The following is a 16,661-nucleotide window of genomic DNA, read 5'->3' on the forward strand; positions in this document are numbered from 1 at the left end:
CATCATAGTATTGGAACCAAAACATAGTATTTGTCCCAAAGCATCGTATTTGTATGGAGTAATAGTATTTCTTCTAAATCATAGTATTTCAATCAAATCTCAGTAGTTGTGTTAAAATGCAGTATTATTGCCAAATCATAGTATTTGTACCCAATCATAGTATTTTTGCCAAATCGTGGTATTTGTGCCCAATTAATAATTCTGTTATGTTATAGTATTACTACTAAGTCGTAGAATATCTGTTATGTTATAGTGTATCTGCGGAATATAGTATGTGTGCCAAATCGTAGTATTTATACCAAATCACAGTATTTGTGCTAAAACATAGTATTTCTGCCATATTGTGGTATTTGTGCAAGAACATTGAACTGTTATGTTATAGTATTACTACTAAGTCATAGTATTTCTGCGTTATTATAGTATTTGTGCTAAAACGTAGTATCTCTGCCAAGTCATAGAATTACTGCAATTTCATAGTTTTTTTAGGAAATCTGTTAGTGCCTTAGTAAACGTGAACCCTGTAAGAAGTGGTTTCAGACTGATTTGTAGTGGAGGAATTTGTTGCCAGTTTTCTTAATCTTTAATCTGTATGCATGTTGTAATGCATACCCTGTTCTTAATCATAGAAACCACACCATATCACCTCTCCACATCCTCCTACTGTATGCCATACCTCCCTGTACCATCCATCTGACCGCCAATAAACTCCACCTGTGGTAATCTAATCCCTGGATGTCAGCCTCTCCTTCTGACCGAGGATAGTTACTATTGCAGCACCACCCAGCATTAAACTGACGTACACCATTCTGTACAATAGTATTTGTGCTAAAAAGTAGTATTTCTGCCAAATCATAGTATTACTGCTATTTCATACTATTTAAGCGAAATTACAGTGTTTCTGCAAAAACACTGCATTTCTGCTAAATCATAGTATTTCTGTAAACTTATAGTACTTGTACTCAATTATAGTATTTGTGACAAAGTGTAGTATTTGTACCAAAACATAGTATTACTGGTAAATCATAGTATTGAGCCAAATCATAGTATTTGTGCTAAAACATAGTATTTCTTCCAAATCATAGTATTTGTGCCAAAGCATAGTATTTCTTCCAAATCATAGTATAACTGCACAATAAAGGTTCTTGAGCCACATCTATGGAAGCCCGTTTCCGCCACTAAAAAAAAAAAAAAAGGATACTTAACTCGAAATTTCGAGTTATCTTTCTCGAAATTTCGACGTATTTTCTCGAAATTTCGACTTATTTTCTCGAAATTTCGACTTAGCAACTCGAAATTTCGACTTAACTCGAAATTATGAGAAAAATAACTCGAAATTTTGAGTTATTTTCTCATAATTTCGAGTTAGCTCTGCCAATCAGTAATCTATGTGAATGACGTCATTTCCGTGTTACCCGGAAGCTGAAGCCCTCAGCTACAAATGCTACAGAAATGCTAATTATAGATACGGATCATGAATTCACAAATTGCTGAGTATTTTAAGCGTGGCTTCACAAATGAGGAGATTCTTGCGTTATTAGCTGAATCACATGGCATTACTATCAGCCTCCGTACACTTGAAAGGATTTTACACAACAACCGACTTTGGCGCAGAAAGAACAAAACAGAGGTGGGAGAGGTGGCAGCTTTTATACAAGCACAATTGGCAACCTCAGGACAGTGTCATGGGTATCGTTGGATGCACCAGAAGTGTTGGATGAATGGCATTGTTACTGACAGAGAAACCGTTCGTCTTCTGCTCCGTTTATTCGATGGAGAAGGTGTGGATTTGAGGTCACGTAGACGACTGCGGAGGCGAGTGTATCATAGCAGAGGCCCCAACTATGTGTGGCATATCGACGGCTACGATAAACTGAAGCCATTTGGGATTGCAATCAGTGGATGCATTGACGGATTTTCAAGGAGTATAATATGGCTAGACGCTTACAAGACAAATAATGACCCGAGAGTAATTGCTGGCTACTTCATGGATGCCGTGATTCAACAAGGTGGTTGCCCTGATCGAGTGAGATTAGATCTAGGAACAGAAAACGTCCATGTGGCTCACATGCAATGATTTTTGCACTTTACAGACAATGAACCAGAAAGAGAGCACGTCATATTTGGAGCAAGTACAGGAAATCAACGCATTGAAAGATGGTGGCTAATCTTACGAAGCCAGTGTATCCAGTACTGGATTGAACTATTTGACAAACTAAGAGAGGATGGCCACTTCTCAGACTCTTTCTTGGACAAATCATTGGTCCAGTTCTGTTTTCTTCACATTATACAGGTGAGTTTACATAGGTGATTGTGTAAACGACATGTATTGTAACTGTTTAATTTGTAACAACTCACACGGCCTTTGTATATTATAGAAACATCAGATATATTAAAGTACACGTGAAAAGTAGTGCTTTTTTTTTTTTTTTTTAACTGTTTTGTTAAAAAAAAAATTCCACATATATATCAAGGAACACAATTATACATTATAACACATTGATTATTTATGTGTTTAGGCCTCTCTCTGTACTCGGTTAGCATTTTTGGTGGGTCAAAACTAAGTAAATAAGTATCTGTCTGTTCATGATGTGTGTGTGTGTGTGTGTGTGTGTGTGTGTATAGGTATGTGTGTGTATATATATGGATATATATCATTAATGTAGCTCAAAGCTAAATTAATGGTGTGTAAGCTAAGAAAATCAATGTAGAAGTTAGTTGTGCTTTTGTACATTAACATTTTCATATTGTATGCCTGAAAATGTTTCTTTTGTTCATTTTATTTTCATCTAGGAAGAATTAAATGAAGTTGCTTTGGCCTGGAATGACCACAGAATGCGCCCAGTCCACAACTCCCGAAGTCCTCATGGCCGACCATCTTTTATGTATGCCCTCCCAGACATTTATGGCGCGAGGGACTGTCTCAAACATGTCAATATGGACAAAGTTGAAGCCTGCCTTGAAGAATGTGTGTTCAAAGACTTTCCATGTGAAGAGGATGTCTTTCATCTCTGTGTAGAACTCATGTCAGAACATAACCTGGACTTCTCAGATGATGTGTTTCATACAGTGGATCTGTATGTAAAGCTAAGGCAGTTGATGCTTACTGAGTTGGAGCTTTTGCCTTAAAGGTTAGACATCGTTATGCATTTTTAATTCTGTATTTTCATATTTAAATTGTAAACTTTTATGAGTTATTAATTTTTGGATGGTTGTCGTTTTTGGGGCACACATACATGGGTTTTGAGGGCCTGAAAATGTATTTCACGAACAGGGCCAATTGAAAAAGGCTATAAAAATTGTATTTAATTTTTGGAGGGTTGTTTTTTTTTTTTGGATGGTTTATTTCAATTAACAAACCAATTTTTTGTTTTAAAAGCCTTATTATTAAAACATATGTAAACATAATGTCTGTTAGACCTGCTATTTGGAGGATATGCAGCGCATGTCACCTTGGAATTATGATTTCAACTTTTTGTAAATATGCTTTTTCATCTTTCTTTTTATTTGAGTAATTATTGATGTTTTGAAATATCTGGTTATGTAGCAGTAAAAAAAATTTTCACTGTCATTTTTTTCACTGCTGAGACTTTTTATATATACTGACTGTTTTCCTGATTATGGGCAGTATAATTATATATTTTTTAGCATATGGATAACCTAACTGAGTGAGATTTATGGACCTTTTTTTTTTTCGGATTGCGCCTCAGAATAATAAAAACCCAGAAATTACCAAAATTAAAGATGTAATTTGTCTCATTGAACACTTTATTATAAAACACAGATCTTTTGCCATCATCTTGTCTTAAAACAAAATAACTGTACTGTATTTACAGTAACACAAAAAACCTTAAAGTATTCTTATAAAAAGCTAATTGCAAGCACAAGACTTGGAAAAAGTACGATAATACACTCAACAAAAATATGCAATATGTTTTGCAAAAGTTCAATTATTATTAAAAATACAAAAAGAATGGGACAATAAAAAGAGATTGAGGATAATATGGCAAGATCTGATAACAATATCCTACAATTAAAGAATAAGAACGTGTGTCTAAAACCACTATGAAGCAAATACATTAGGCTCAAACATGAAAACAGAAATATAGGAAAATATCTTTTAAATAACTACCCCATCGGCTATGTAGTTTTGAAAAAGGGGGCTATGATACACAGGGGTTTTTTTCCATTACAAAAATCAGGAAAAGCCAACCAAAAATCAACCTTCAGCTAAGCAATTGCTGATTTCACAGAAATCCAAAATAAAAGCATATAGGTGTGCCTTATGGCCATTCAATTTAGCAAAAGTCACCATAACCCAGATGGCTAAACAGAACTGTACAAACATAACTGTAATAAAATACAATGATAAAGTAAAACCTGACTTGTAAACTGTAAAATGTGTGCACGATGATAAAACATGTAGGAGATATTGCATATATCTCCTACATGTACTATACACTACATATTGCAGGGGTCTCAATCTCTAATTTTCTGGTGAACCACTACAATACATGTCATCTTTTGACATTACATTAATAAAATTTGACAAATTAAAATTAACCTAATGCATTTTTTAAAGTTGATTTTGGATTCAAATAATAGAAAAAATGAATAAAAGGTGGAAAAACTGCTTTCATTGTTCACATGCACACATGCTGACTGAGGAAATGGGAATGCTTATAAATGGTCTCCAGACTGCCACTCTGAGACCTCTGCGGAAATGCATTTCACAAGTGTTTAGAAAAATATTGCCTCAGTTGTAATAGGAAAACACAGAAACACAAAGAAGTACCTCAAATTGCATTACAGTGGTATTTCACCAAATACTTTTTCTTGGAACTCAGTTTTTAAACACCTGAAACCTTTGCTGTGACATTCACATGGGAACACTTTAGTCTTAGTTCACAACTCAAATATAATCTGTTGTAAAACAACAATGGCTTTTAAGCCATTGTCCGTGAATCAAACCTTTAGATAATGTCCATAACCCACACATTTGATTCCAACACACTGTTCATCTCCGATCTGAAGTCAGGATAGCTGTCATAATTTATCGACAGCTCCAGTACACACCCACATGTGTGTGCCACAGGTCGTCTCTGGAAACCTTTCAGTTCGTTAAACCCAATGATGATGTTCTTTCCCAGATGTAAATCTGAACCTGTGCAAAACCTGAGGAACAAACACAAATGTTCCTTCTCAGCATTCTTCACATATGTAGTTAGATATTTCTGAATCAGCTTCTGGTGAGCCGTCATTGTTTCAGGGAAAGTGAGACACTTGAGAACTTTTCTCAGAGTTGGTTGGAGGGTTTCATAAACTGAAGATAGATCACAAAGGCTTTCCCATGCAGTGCTGAGTGTTCTTGCCCACTGTTCAATAACATAGGCAGGCTCTTGGACAAGTGTTTTGTGTGCAAGCTCCAATAGGACTTCAGTGGCATTGCAGGCTGTTGGTATCTTTCTGCAGCTGTGGTTATCAAGTATGTCTATAAGTTCTTCTTGGTCCACGGTGCTAAAGTCTGATCGCCACGCCTCTAACACTGTACGCTCAGAGTCAGGCATGAACTTAAGGAAATTCTCCACAATATCACTCTTTACATATCCAAAGGCAGCTTGTTCCAGAATGGCAGGTGCAATTTTCACAGGCAGATATTTCTCTCTAACCCATCCAAATGCAATGATTCTGCCCACACTCTCCCACTCCGGTTGCCCAAGATCATGCCTTAAGAAGGGCACTTTGTAAACGTTTCCAGTGGTGCACTGGTCATAGAATTCTTTCCAGAATTCTGAAAGACAGTCTCTCACAACTCCCCCATCGTCATGGGCCATTTCAGGTGTTCCATCAGGCAGTAAGACCTGGATTTTGATGTCGACATCTTCAAGGTCCTTATCACTAAAATGTGAAATGAGCTCTGACATTACCTGCCCTCTGTGGACCACCACTACTCTCCTCACTCTCTCACTGGATGGACCAGGTTGTGGAGAAAAAATCAGGGTGTCATCCAAATTTATTGGCTCACTGTCAGAAAAGGGTCCAACAAAAATAATGTCACTGCTGTGAGAAGTGTTAGCGCTTAGAGACTGCGTGGAAGATTGTGGAAGGTTATCGTTTGGAGTGTCTTCAATGTATGTCACATCATGGCTGATTGTTTCAAATGGAGCAGATGTTTGGACTGTAGTGACAGTAAAAGAAGAGGTTTGGTTTTGAGGACTCGCTTCAATTTCTGAAGATGGATGCAAACCTGGGTTGGAGCTCTGAAGGCTGTCATTTTGTTTTTTCTTTGTGGTGAGGTAGAACCTGAGGATATTAAGTTTTGTGACATGATAAAGTTCTCCTACTGTCAATGCATCATCGACTATCATCTCTTGATAATCCTTCAGATCACAGTCAAAATCTGTTAAGGGCCCCTGAATGTTTCCTCCATCTGGAAAGAACAGGCCTGTTGCAACCTGTAATATGTCCCTTTTCTTGGCATCCTTGCAGATGTCTATTTTTCTTGTTCCTCCTCCTCGTCTAGCTCTAACCTGCTTGAAAACCTCAGTGTCTTCATCATAATGCATCCATCCTATTTCTATTTTTCTATTTCTCTTCAGAGCATTTCTTTTATGGGTTGTTTGGGAATGTTCTTCTTGCCGTGTGCTACTGCCATCCTCTTCAGATAATTTTCTTTTGGACAGTTTGGATTTCAGCCGTTCAAAAAGCGCTGACTTGCGGCTGCTGCCCCTCCGTCTGCAAAATCCAAATACTGCTAGACGATCACCGTATGATGGCAAATAAGTCTTCAGCTCCTCATCTGTCATTAGACTTATGACACTGGCATCAATCTAAAGATGGAAAAATAATTTAATTTATTGAAACAACCAGCCTTGAAAATACAATTCTATTTTTAACTTAAGAACAATGAGGAAAAGTTGCATTTCAACCAGTATCTTGTTGGAATTAAGTACCTTCTCATTCTCCAAGGTCTGTATAATTTCCTCAGAGACTTCTCTTTGTTTCAAGAATTCAGTCAAGTCTCCCATGCTGTAAGGAAGGATGTAAATTAAAATTACAAAATTAAAATAAAGCCACCATATTATCGTCAAAGTATCTGTGCCTACCTACATTATGAGCTCTGACTATGGTGGAGAAGTGGGAACTGCATTTTTAAGTGTCCATTTGCACTGTAACTACAATCAGCGTCACAATACAGTCAATCCCACATTTTCTCAGTTGTCTGGTTACAGTTTTATTGGTTTTGTTCCTTATTTATATAGTTGTCAGTCATATTCCCTGTTTTGGGTGATTTGTGATTTTGTTTTATACAGTGCTGTATACTTATTACGCATGCTTTCAGCAAAACGTCTGTTTCATCAGACGTAACAGGTGTCATTAGCGTGTAACAGAAACCTTATAGGTACCTTTGGTTAACCCTGACGTTGCATTCTGTTCAACTTTGTATGTAACAATCGCTGTCACACTGTTTTTATATACCTTTTATCCAGTTATCATTTGTAGGAAGGCATTCAAAAGTGAAGAACCTGGCGCCATTTGTTGTTAATACAGCAGCTCACGACACGATCCAGTTTTGAGTGCGCACCCCTTTGCGCCATATCCTTCCGGGTAACAAGGAAATGACATCAGCCACGTAGATTTCTTATTGGCAGCGCTAACTCGAAATTTCGAGTTATTTTCTCAAAATTTCGACTTATTTTCTCGAAATTTCGAGTTATCTTTCTCGAAATTTCGAGTTATTTTCTCAAAATAACTCGAAATTTCGAGTTAATAAGTCCGAATTTCGAGAAAATAACTCGAAATTTCGAGAAAATAACTCGAAATTTCGAGAAAGGTAACTCGAAATTTCGAGTTATGGATCTTTTTTTTTTTTTTTTTAGTGGCGGAAACGGGCTTCCATACACATCAGTGTTTGTGCCAAATCTTAGTATTTCTTCTAAATCCTAGTAATTCTGCTCAATGATAGAATTTCTGCTATGCTGTAGTAATTTTTTCCTAGATTGTAGTACTTCTGCTAAGTCAAAGTATTTCATGTAAATCATAGTATTTCTACCAAGTCCCAGTGTTTCTGCTAAATCATAAATAATGTTTTAGCACAAATTGTAGGATTTGGCAGAATATTCTGTGTTCCAGCACAAATGCTATGATTTGGCAGGAAAAAAATATTATTTAGTATAAATACTAAGTTTTAGCAGAAATACTATGTTTAAACTTTAAAATATTCTGCTATTTCTGCTGATGTTTGTTATGACTTTTGACCATTGAAATGAATGGAACACATTATCAATGGCCTCACTGATTTTGCATGCTGGAATGAGCTGTGTTTTAGCTCAGTGAGATAAGCGTCCGTTCTCAGACTGGGAGACCTGGGTTCAAATCCCGCTTATGGCAACACTTCTTTCAGTCAACAGTTAAACTTTGTTAACTCTTTTCAACACAAATGTAAGCTTTTTCACCCCTTTTCAACACAATTTTCGTTTTTTTCACCACTTTTCAGCACAAATACCAGCTTTTTCAGCTGTTTTCAGCAAAAACCTCTTTTCAGCAGAATTCTGCTCATTGAACTCTTTTCAGCACAAATTCTGCTCATTCAACTCTTTTCAGCAACATTTTCAGTTTTTTCTGCTGTTTTCAGAAAAAAACTCTTTTCAGCAAAATTCTTCTGATTGAACTCTTTTCAGAAGAAATTCTGCTGATTGAACTCTTTTCAGCAAAATTTTCAGAGTTTTCACCTCTTTTCTGCCCAAATTCTGCTTATTCACCTCTTCTGAAACATTTTCAGCCTTTCCACCTCTTATCAGCACAATTCTCAGCAGCTTCTGCTCATTTCAGCACAATTGTCAATCTCTCCACCTCTTTGTGAGTAGGACTTTGGCTCAGTGAGCTAAATAGCTGCCCTTAGACCAGGAGGGCCAGGTTCGAATCCTGCTCAGGGCACTGTTTTTTGCTTTTTCAGCTTTTTTAAGCCGACGTCTTCAACGTTAAGGCATCCACACAGCATTTTCGCAGGAAATGCAAATTTTTTCTAGTTTAGATTTGTTTCCCTAACGAGCGACTTTATTTTTATTTTGATACCGTTTCATTTTATTAAGCTATTTTCTACTTGAGTAACTTCACTTTATTAAGCTATTTAGTTTTGTCATATTCTTGTTTCATTGAGATGCTTTACTTTATGAACCTAATACTTTATTTTGTTGTTGGTTGTGTTACTGTTTTGGCTGCTGTAACAGAGGGGTTTCCCAATATTTTGGATATATATTTGACATCTTTAATGTAAAAATTTACTGATAATTAATCAAATACTTGTTTCCAATACCAATAAAATATATACGCATCTTATATTTCTACAGGAAAGTTTCTTTAAATTACAATGTTTGGCTTATGAAACTTTTTTGGTTATGGTACGAGAAACTGTCTGAGCAGTCCATTACAGCAGCGGTCTCCAACCTTTTTTGCGCCACGGACCGGTACCGGTACCGAAAAAAAGAAAATTTATTCATAACACACGTGAAAAGACCCAGGAAAACAGAGTAAACGATCAAAACGATAACAAAATAACGCTGAAAACCGATAAAAACCCTGAAAACCATACATTTCACACCTGAGGCTCAACTCTCGCAGCCCGGTACCAAACAACTCACGGACCGGTACCGGTCCGAGGCCCAGGGGTTGTGGACCGCCACATTACAGAAAGTAGCAACAACTGCTAGCAGGGGAAAAGTACTGTAAGATGTAACAAAGGCACTTATTTTTGTTGTACTGCAGTGAAAGTGGCCAGGCATGAATATTCACTGCAGTTATGAAGTTAGCACTGGCACTGACAATGGAACAGGTGCAGGCTGAACGTGACCACATTAAAAGCTCTGCTTTTAGTGTTTTATTACACAGATTGGTATGAAAACATATTCATTAGAGCCATGATGAATTTCATCTTCGAGCCTGTCTGAACGAACCGTCTCACAATGAGCCGTTGTTTGCAGCTCGTAAATGTAACAAACAACAGAGTAAGAGCCTCCCGAAGCCAGAGTGTGAATGCAGCTGTACTCTGTTCTTCTCCTTATCTGTTTCCATGGCCTCTGCGTCACCTGTGTAAAATACATGCCTTACAGGCTTTCTCTCCATACACGTATCTCCTGCCTTTCTATCGCGCCACATTTCAGCTCTATTCTTCTTTGCATACGTTCCCCTTCTATTCTCTTTTTCTGACCTCCTCCAGAACTCATCCTGCATGGTGGTATATAAAGAGAGCTTGCAAAGTCCCACCACCCCTTTTCTTTTCACATGATTATTTCATCCTAACTTCTCAGTGTATGTACAGTGCTTAAAGTTTTCTGCTATACAGAGGACATAATAGTCCCCCACTGTGGCTACCCTGGAGCTGACCTGCCTGTTGGTGGTATGAATATACCACTTAGAGGCTGTAAACACTGTAATCGACTCGATTATGTGTTTACTACACATTTGTTGGTTGCAGAGAAACCCTTAAGCAAACTGAAGAAAGGATCACCTGTCTACTCCGGTACAACTTCATTCTGAGACAAACAAAAGTAGCGATTTTAAATTTGAAAATGTTAAAATCATAATGAATCTATTGTGTGGATTTGTTGGAGTTTTGTGTATGGCTGGGGCATCATGTTAACTGTTCTAACTAATATTAACAGATCCTTGCAGTATATGTCCTAGCCACTAAAGTATCACAGAGTGAGATGGAGGCAGTTTGAAACTGGATGTGTATGAAGTACCTTTGTAAACTGTATGGGTCTGTAACTGTATTTGTACATGTACGTGTGTTAAGTGGCCCAAAATGACCTAGATCATGTTTGTGAGAGATAAATTGGTTTCCCATTTAGTTTTACATGTTATTGTGACATATGGCATCAGAAAAACAAGCCTGGATGTATGTATGAGACCTGAAGTGTTTTTTACATGTAGCTGCGTGGCACTGTTCACATGGAAGTCCTTTGTGTGCTTAATCCCAAAACATAAGACAGAGATAGAAAGCAGCACTGAGAAGCAATGACTTTGAACCAGAACATAAATATCCAACAAGACAGACCCCACATTGAACCTTTGTCCCAATAATCGGCTGTGGTCGAAGCTAAAGTGAATATATCTGTGAGTATCTCCACAATGACCATACACAGTGTTGCTATTGCATCACTGATAATACATTTTGATGATACTCTATTGCAATTTCTTGCATTCTTTCAGTCTATAAGACACTTCCAGTGAATTATTTCTACATTATAGAACTTAATTTGAAAAATTAATGAAAGCAATACTTAGAGTTTTCCATATTTAGGCAGAGGAACAGCACTACAACAAGAGTTGTCAGCAACCTGGACAGGTAGGAACCTGCCGTCTGTTTGCAAGTCGGACTTAACCTGAGAGTACTTGAAATGTTTCATAATTTGTTACTACACAGAAAAAATGTTTGCACACAACTACATCAAGTATGAGAGCTCAAAGTCACTGGAGAACATAAGCCCATGCTGCACGCCATATAAATCAGGAAATACGTCCAATCTAAACTGATCGTTTTTACTCCTTTTGCACTCCCTGTGTCTGCAGCCTGAAAAGCACACGATTGTCTATTCTACCCATGTGTCCACGTAACGCAACCCTCCGCTGCCCTCTCTCCCCTTCCTTTTATCTCTCACAGCAGATTGCTTCTCTTCATCTACTCCCTTTCACTGCATGCCACACCAGCCCACGCTCTCTCTCTCCCTGGCATAAGAAGTCCATTTCAGTGTCTCTCGTCCCCTGTGCTCCCAGACAGTCAGGCTGCTGACACTCACTATGAGCTGCAGCATCCAACCACCGAAGGTACAGCCTGTTAAAGTGAGCGGTGTAGCATGTGTGTGCGTGGGTGAGTGTGTGTGTGTGTGTGTTTGAGGGGAGACAGTAAGTGGTGTGCGTCTTTGTTGGTTGGCCTGAGTACTTTTTGTGTGTGTATGCTTGTGTGTGTGACTCAGGGGATGCGGCACACGCCTTGGGTGTGTTTTGAAAGCACCCATGCATGCGTGAGTCTCTATGTGTGCGTCTTTGTGTGTGTGTGTGTGTGTGTGTGTGTGTGTGCGTGTGTGTGTGTGCGTGTGTGCCAGATTGATTCTGTGTTGATTTCTGCCATCTCTTCTTCATGAATGATTCAAAGGACTCAAAAAAGGAAATTGTGAGTATGTATGAATGTATTTGTGGAGCTTGTGTGTGTGCAGTGTGCAGTGTGTGAGTGAACCTCCATTCTATATTTAAGTGTGTGTGTGTGTGTGTGTGTGTGTGTGTGTGTGTGTGTGTGTGTGTGTGTGTGTGTGTGTGTGTGTGTGTTGATCAGAGAGGTGGCCTGAGGCTGTGGCCAGATCAGATTGAGTTGGCGGTGCAGAGCAGAGAGCAGCGATCAGAAGGAGATGCTCAGCCTTAATCTGATTGTGGCTCCAAAATGCACACTCAACTGGCTGAGAACCACTGAGGAGAAGTCAGGACCACAAACAGCGACACACGCCAACAGACAGTCCACATGCCTAGAATATCAAAATAAAGGTGCACATCAAGACAGTGCATGGGAGTTAAACTCTACCTCTAATGGGTATTAAACACCAGTTTTACTCCTGACATGAATCTAAACAGCCCGAGCAGATATAAAAACAGAGGGTGGATAAAGCTTTTTATTAACAAATGCTAGTTAAGTGTTAATAAGTCCATAGTTAAGTGTTAATCAGTGTGTATCAGAGGTGTCAAACTCAATTTCATGAAGGGCCACACTGGGACTTGTTAATGCACATCAAGGACCAGACGTGTAGAGTTTATGGATATAACAGTTTAACTGGAAATCGTTCTCACATACAGTTCAGTCCATATTGAAGCCGTCAACGAGCCAGCAAACTAAAGCTGCTTAGTTTAGACACGGCAATAATGCTTCCCACGAGGTGAACCACAATAGAGTTTACTGAGGCCAGACTTGGCTTTTAATAAGTGCATAATTAAATGCCAATAAACACATAATAAATATGTGATAACTGTAATAATGTAACAAAGCTTAGTAGAGGTGTAACAGTGACATAACAGCAGTTAGTTAAACAAATACAGACTTATAAACACACATAAACACTTATAAACACGAGTCCGTTGTGGCCAGTGCGATCCTCTATGCTGTTGCATGCTGGGGGAGCAGGCTGAGGGCAGCAGATGCCCACAGACTTGATAAACTGATCCGTAAGGCCAGTAATGTTGTGGGGATGGAGCTGGACTCCCACAAGGTGGTGTCGGAGAGGCGGATGTTGTCCAAGATAAAGACAATGTTGGATAACACACATATAAAAACACCCAGCACGCCCCTGCGGGCGGTTTATCCTTCAAGCTCGGGTCCTCTACCAGAGGCCTGGGAGCTTGAGGGTCCTGCGCAGTATCTTAGCTGTTCCCAGGACTGCGCTCTTCTGGACAGAGATCTCCGATGTTGTTCCCGGGATCTGCTGGAGCCACTCGCCTAGCTTGGGAGTCACCGCACCTAGTGCTCCGATTACCACGGGGACCACCGTTACCTTCACCCTCCACATCCTCTCGAGCTCTTCTCTGAGCCCTTGGTATTTCTCCAGCTTCTCGTGTTCCTTCTTCCTGATATTGCTGTCATTCGGAACCGCTACATCGATCACTACGGCCGTCTTCTTCTGTTTGTCTACCACCACTACTTCCGGTTGGTTAGCCACCACCATTTTGTCCGTCTGTATCTGGAAGTCCCACAGGATCTTAGCTTGGTCATTCTCCACCACCCTTGGGGGCATCTCCCATTTTGACCTCGGGACTTCCAGATTATACTCGGCACAGATGTTCCTGTACACTATGCCGGCCACTTGGTTATGGCATTCCATGTATGCCTTGCCTGCTAGCATCTTGCACCCTGCTGTTATGTGCTGGATTGTCTCTGGGGCATCTTTACACAGCCTGCACCTCTATGGATCTTGTGCTCAGAGCTTGTTCTTGTGCTGCCATGATTAGTGCCTCTGTGCTGTCTTTCAGTCCAGCTTTGTCCAGCCACTGGTAGGATTTCTGGATATCAGCCACCTCCTCTATCTGCCGGTGGTACATACCGTGCAGGGGCCTGTCCTTCCATGATGGTTCCTCGTCTCCCTCCTCTTTCTTGGGTTTCTGCTGCCTGAGGTATTCACTGAGCACTCGGTCAGTTGGGGCCATCTTCCCAATGTATTCTTGGATGTTCGTTGTCTCATCCTGGACTGTGGTGCTGACACTCACCAGTCCCCGGCCCCCTTCCTTCCGCTTAGCGTACAGCCTCAGGGTGCTGGACTTGGGGTGAAACCCTCCATGCATGGTAAGGAGCTTTCTTGTCTTTATGTCAGTGGCTTCTATCTCCTCCTTTGGCCAGCCTATTACCCCAGCAGGGTACCTGATCACGGGCAGGGCGTACGTGTTGATGGCCCGGATCTTGTTCTTACCATTCAGCTGACTCCTCAGGACTTGCCTGACCCTCTGCAGGTACTTGGTGGTTGCAGCTTTTCTAGTGGCCTCTTCATGGTTCCCATTCGCCTGCGGGATCCCCAAGTACTTGTAACTGTCCTCTATGTCTGCAATGTTGCCTTTTGATAGTTCAATCCCCTCAGTTCTGACTACCTTCCCTCTCTTTGTTACCATCCGACTACACTTCTCCAGTCCGAACGACATTCCAATGTCATTGCTGTATAGCCTGGTAGTGTGGATCAGTGAATCGATGTCTCGTTCACTCTTGGCATACAGCTTGATGTCATCCATGTACAGGAGGTGGCTGACAACTGCTCCGTTCCGTAGTCGGTATCCGTAGCCAGTCTTGTTAATGATCTCACTGAGGGGGTTCAGGCCTATGCAGAACAGCAGTGGGGACAGAGCATCTCCTTGGTAGATCCCGCACTTGATGGTGACTTGTGCTATGGGCTTGGAGTTGGCCTCTAGTGTTGTACGCCACATCCCCATTGAGTTCCTGATGAAGGCTCTTAGGGTCCCATTGATCTTGTACAATTCTAGGCATTCCAGTATCCAGCTGTGGGGCATTGAGTCATAGGCCTTCTTGTAATCAATCCAGGCAGTGCACAGGTTGGTCAGTCTGGTCTTGCAGTCTCGGCTGACTGTTCTGTCTACCAGTAGCTGGTGTTTTGCGCCTCTGGTATTCTTGCCAATTCCTTTCTGTGTCCCGCTCATGTATTGACCCATGTGCCTGTTCATCTTAGCCAATATGATGCCTGACAGGAGCTTCCATGTAGTACTGAGGCAGGTTATTGGTCGGTAGTTGGAGGGGACCGGTCCCTTCTTGGGGTCCTTGGGGATCAGGACCGTCCGGCCTTCAGTTAGCCATTCCGGGTGTCTCTCGTTAACTAGCAGCTGGTTCATTTGTGCTGCCAGACGCTCGTGGAGTGCAGTCAGCTTCTTCAGCCAGTAGGCGTGAACCATGTCGGGCCCTGGTGCTGTCCAACTCTTCATACTGGAGACCCTTTCTTGGATATCTGCCACTGTGATGGTTACTGGACCCTGTTCAGGGAGGTCGCTGTGGTCTGCCCTCAGATCCTCTAGCCACTGAGCATTGCTGTTATGGGTTGCATCCTTCTCCCATATGCTCTTCCAGTATTGCTCCGTCTCCAGCCTTGGTGGTGCTGTTCTCTTATTGTTCCCTTGCCACTGAGAGTACACCTTTGCTGGTTCTGTGGAGAACAGCTGGTTTATTCTCCTGCCTTCTATCTCTCTGGTGTACCTCCTCAAGCGGCTGGCCAAGGCTGTGAGTCTTTGCTTGGCAGTTTCCAAGGCCTCAGGTATGGACAGCTTGCTGTATTTCTTAGGCACCTTATTTGTCGCACCTTTCTGCAACTCCGTTAGTTGGCTAACCTCCCTCCGTGCTACTTTGATCTTGCCCTCTAGCCTCCTTCTCCATGGAGGGTACTGCCCCTTGTGGCTGTTCAACTTGTAGCCAAGCATCTCACTGATCACTGCTGCCGTATTGTAGATCAGCTTGTTAGTGTCGGTAATCGTGGTTGTAGGTATTGCCCGTAGTGCTGCATTAACATCATCTAGCAGACCTTCTGAGGGTACTTCATGTAATCTTGGTAACCGGCTACGGGGGATCCAGGTTTCAAGCTTGGCCATGATCCTGTTTTTCAGGTCAGTTCCTCTCGCACTCAACGATCCTTCTCCTATCGCACTTGGGGCTATGTACCCAATCTCGGGTGGGGGTGATGATATCGCCCTCCTGACTCCTCCTTGCCGTAGCATTTGTGTTGTACCTCGTCAATCTCTAGCTGTGAGAGCAGTCCCTTCTTTCGAATGTTGGAACACTGAGCTACTAGTTGTTTCGCCGTCATTGTGGATGTTGGGTATCGAAGAATCCATAGGTCCCTCATCCTATTCATGTAGCCCCTTCCGCCGGGGTTACTTGCGTAGTAGCATTCCAACAACGCCCTGTTTTCGTCTCTTGCCCAACGATGCCTTCTTGTTCCAGTAGCCCACTTTTCGTCAGGGTGCCCTGGTTCCTCAACACCTGACGTGGACCGAGCCGGCATGCCTTCATATTTATCTGTCTCACTCATGTCTGCGGTAGGCTTGCTTAGCATAGGGGGTCTAGCCTTAGGACCCTTACTGGATACAGACGCCCCAGGCAGGAATCGAACTTGCGATCCTCTGTTCCAAAGGCGTGT

General features: G+C 41.2%; 2 protein-coding genes and 1 pseudogene across 7 annotated transcripts in view; 1 reads left to right on the forward strand and 2 right to left on the reverse strand.

Annotated features, from left to right (window-relative positions):
- Positions 1–16,661, reverse strand: part of LOC147315212 (leucine-rich repeat and fibronectin type III domain-containing protein 1-like protein) — a 422,384-nt gene that overhangs the window by 337,588 nt on the left and 68,135 nt on the right. The window lies entirely within an intron of this gene.
- On the forward strand, positions 1,419–4,072 carry LOC147315213 (uncharacterized; annotated as a pseudogene). Its single transcript, XR_015124766.1, has 2 exons — positions 1,419–2,290; positions 2,791–4,072. The product of XR_015124766.1 is annotated as an uncharacterized LOC147315213 (transcript).
- On the reverse strand, positions 2,815–7,586 carry LOC147315214 (uncharacterized). The gene is made up of 2 exons (XM_086262472.1): positions 6,951–7,586; positions 2,815–6,827 (listed from the first exon to the last, which is right to left on the reverse strand). Exons 1-2 carry the CDS (start codon positions 7,023–7,025, stop codon positions 4,971–4,973), a joined length of 1,932 nt encoding a protein of 643 aa, XP_086118598.1. The 5' UTR covers positions 7,026–7,586; the 3' UTR covers positions 2,815–4,970.

The sequence above is a fragment of the Aulonocara sp. 'chitande type north' Nkhata Bay genome, linkage group LG14, assembly GCF_057382095.1.
Source record: "Aulonocara sp. 'chitande type north' Nkhata Bay isolate Kocher_YH1m ecotype deep benthic linkage group LG14, A_spYH_male_GT1.1, whole genome shotgun sequence".
In the NCBI taxonomy this organism is placed as follows: domain Eukaryota; kingdom Metazoa; phylum Chordata; class Actinopteri; order Cichliformes; family Cichlidae; genus Aulonocara; species Aulonocara sp. 'chitande type north' Nkhata Bay.

What these genes read in the sequence shown, in the direction of transcription:
- LOC147315214 (XM_086262472.1), bottom strand. Translation starts at nt 7,025, where the DNA reads ATGGGAGACTTGACTGAATTCTTGAAACAAAGAGAAGTCTCTGAGGAA. An exon ending in AGACCTTGGAGAATGAGAAG is followed by an intron (nt 6,828 to 6,950) that starts GTACTTAATTCC and finishes TTCCATCTTTAG; the next exon opens with ATTGATGCCAGTGTCATAAG.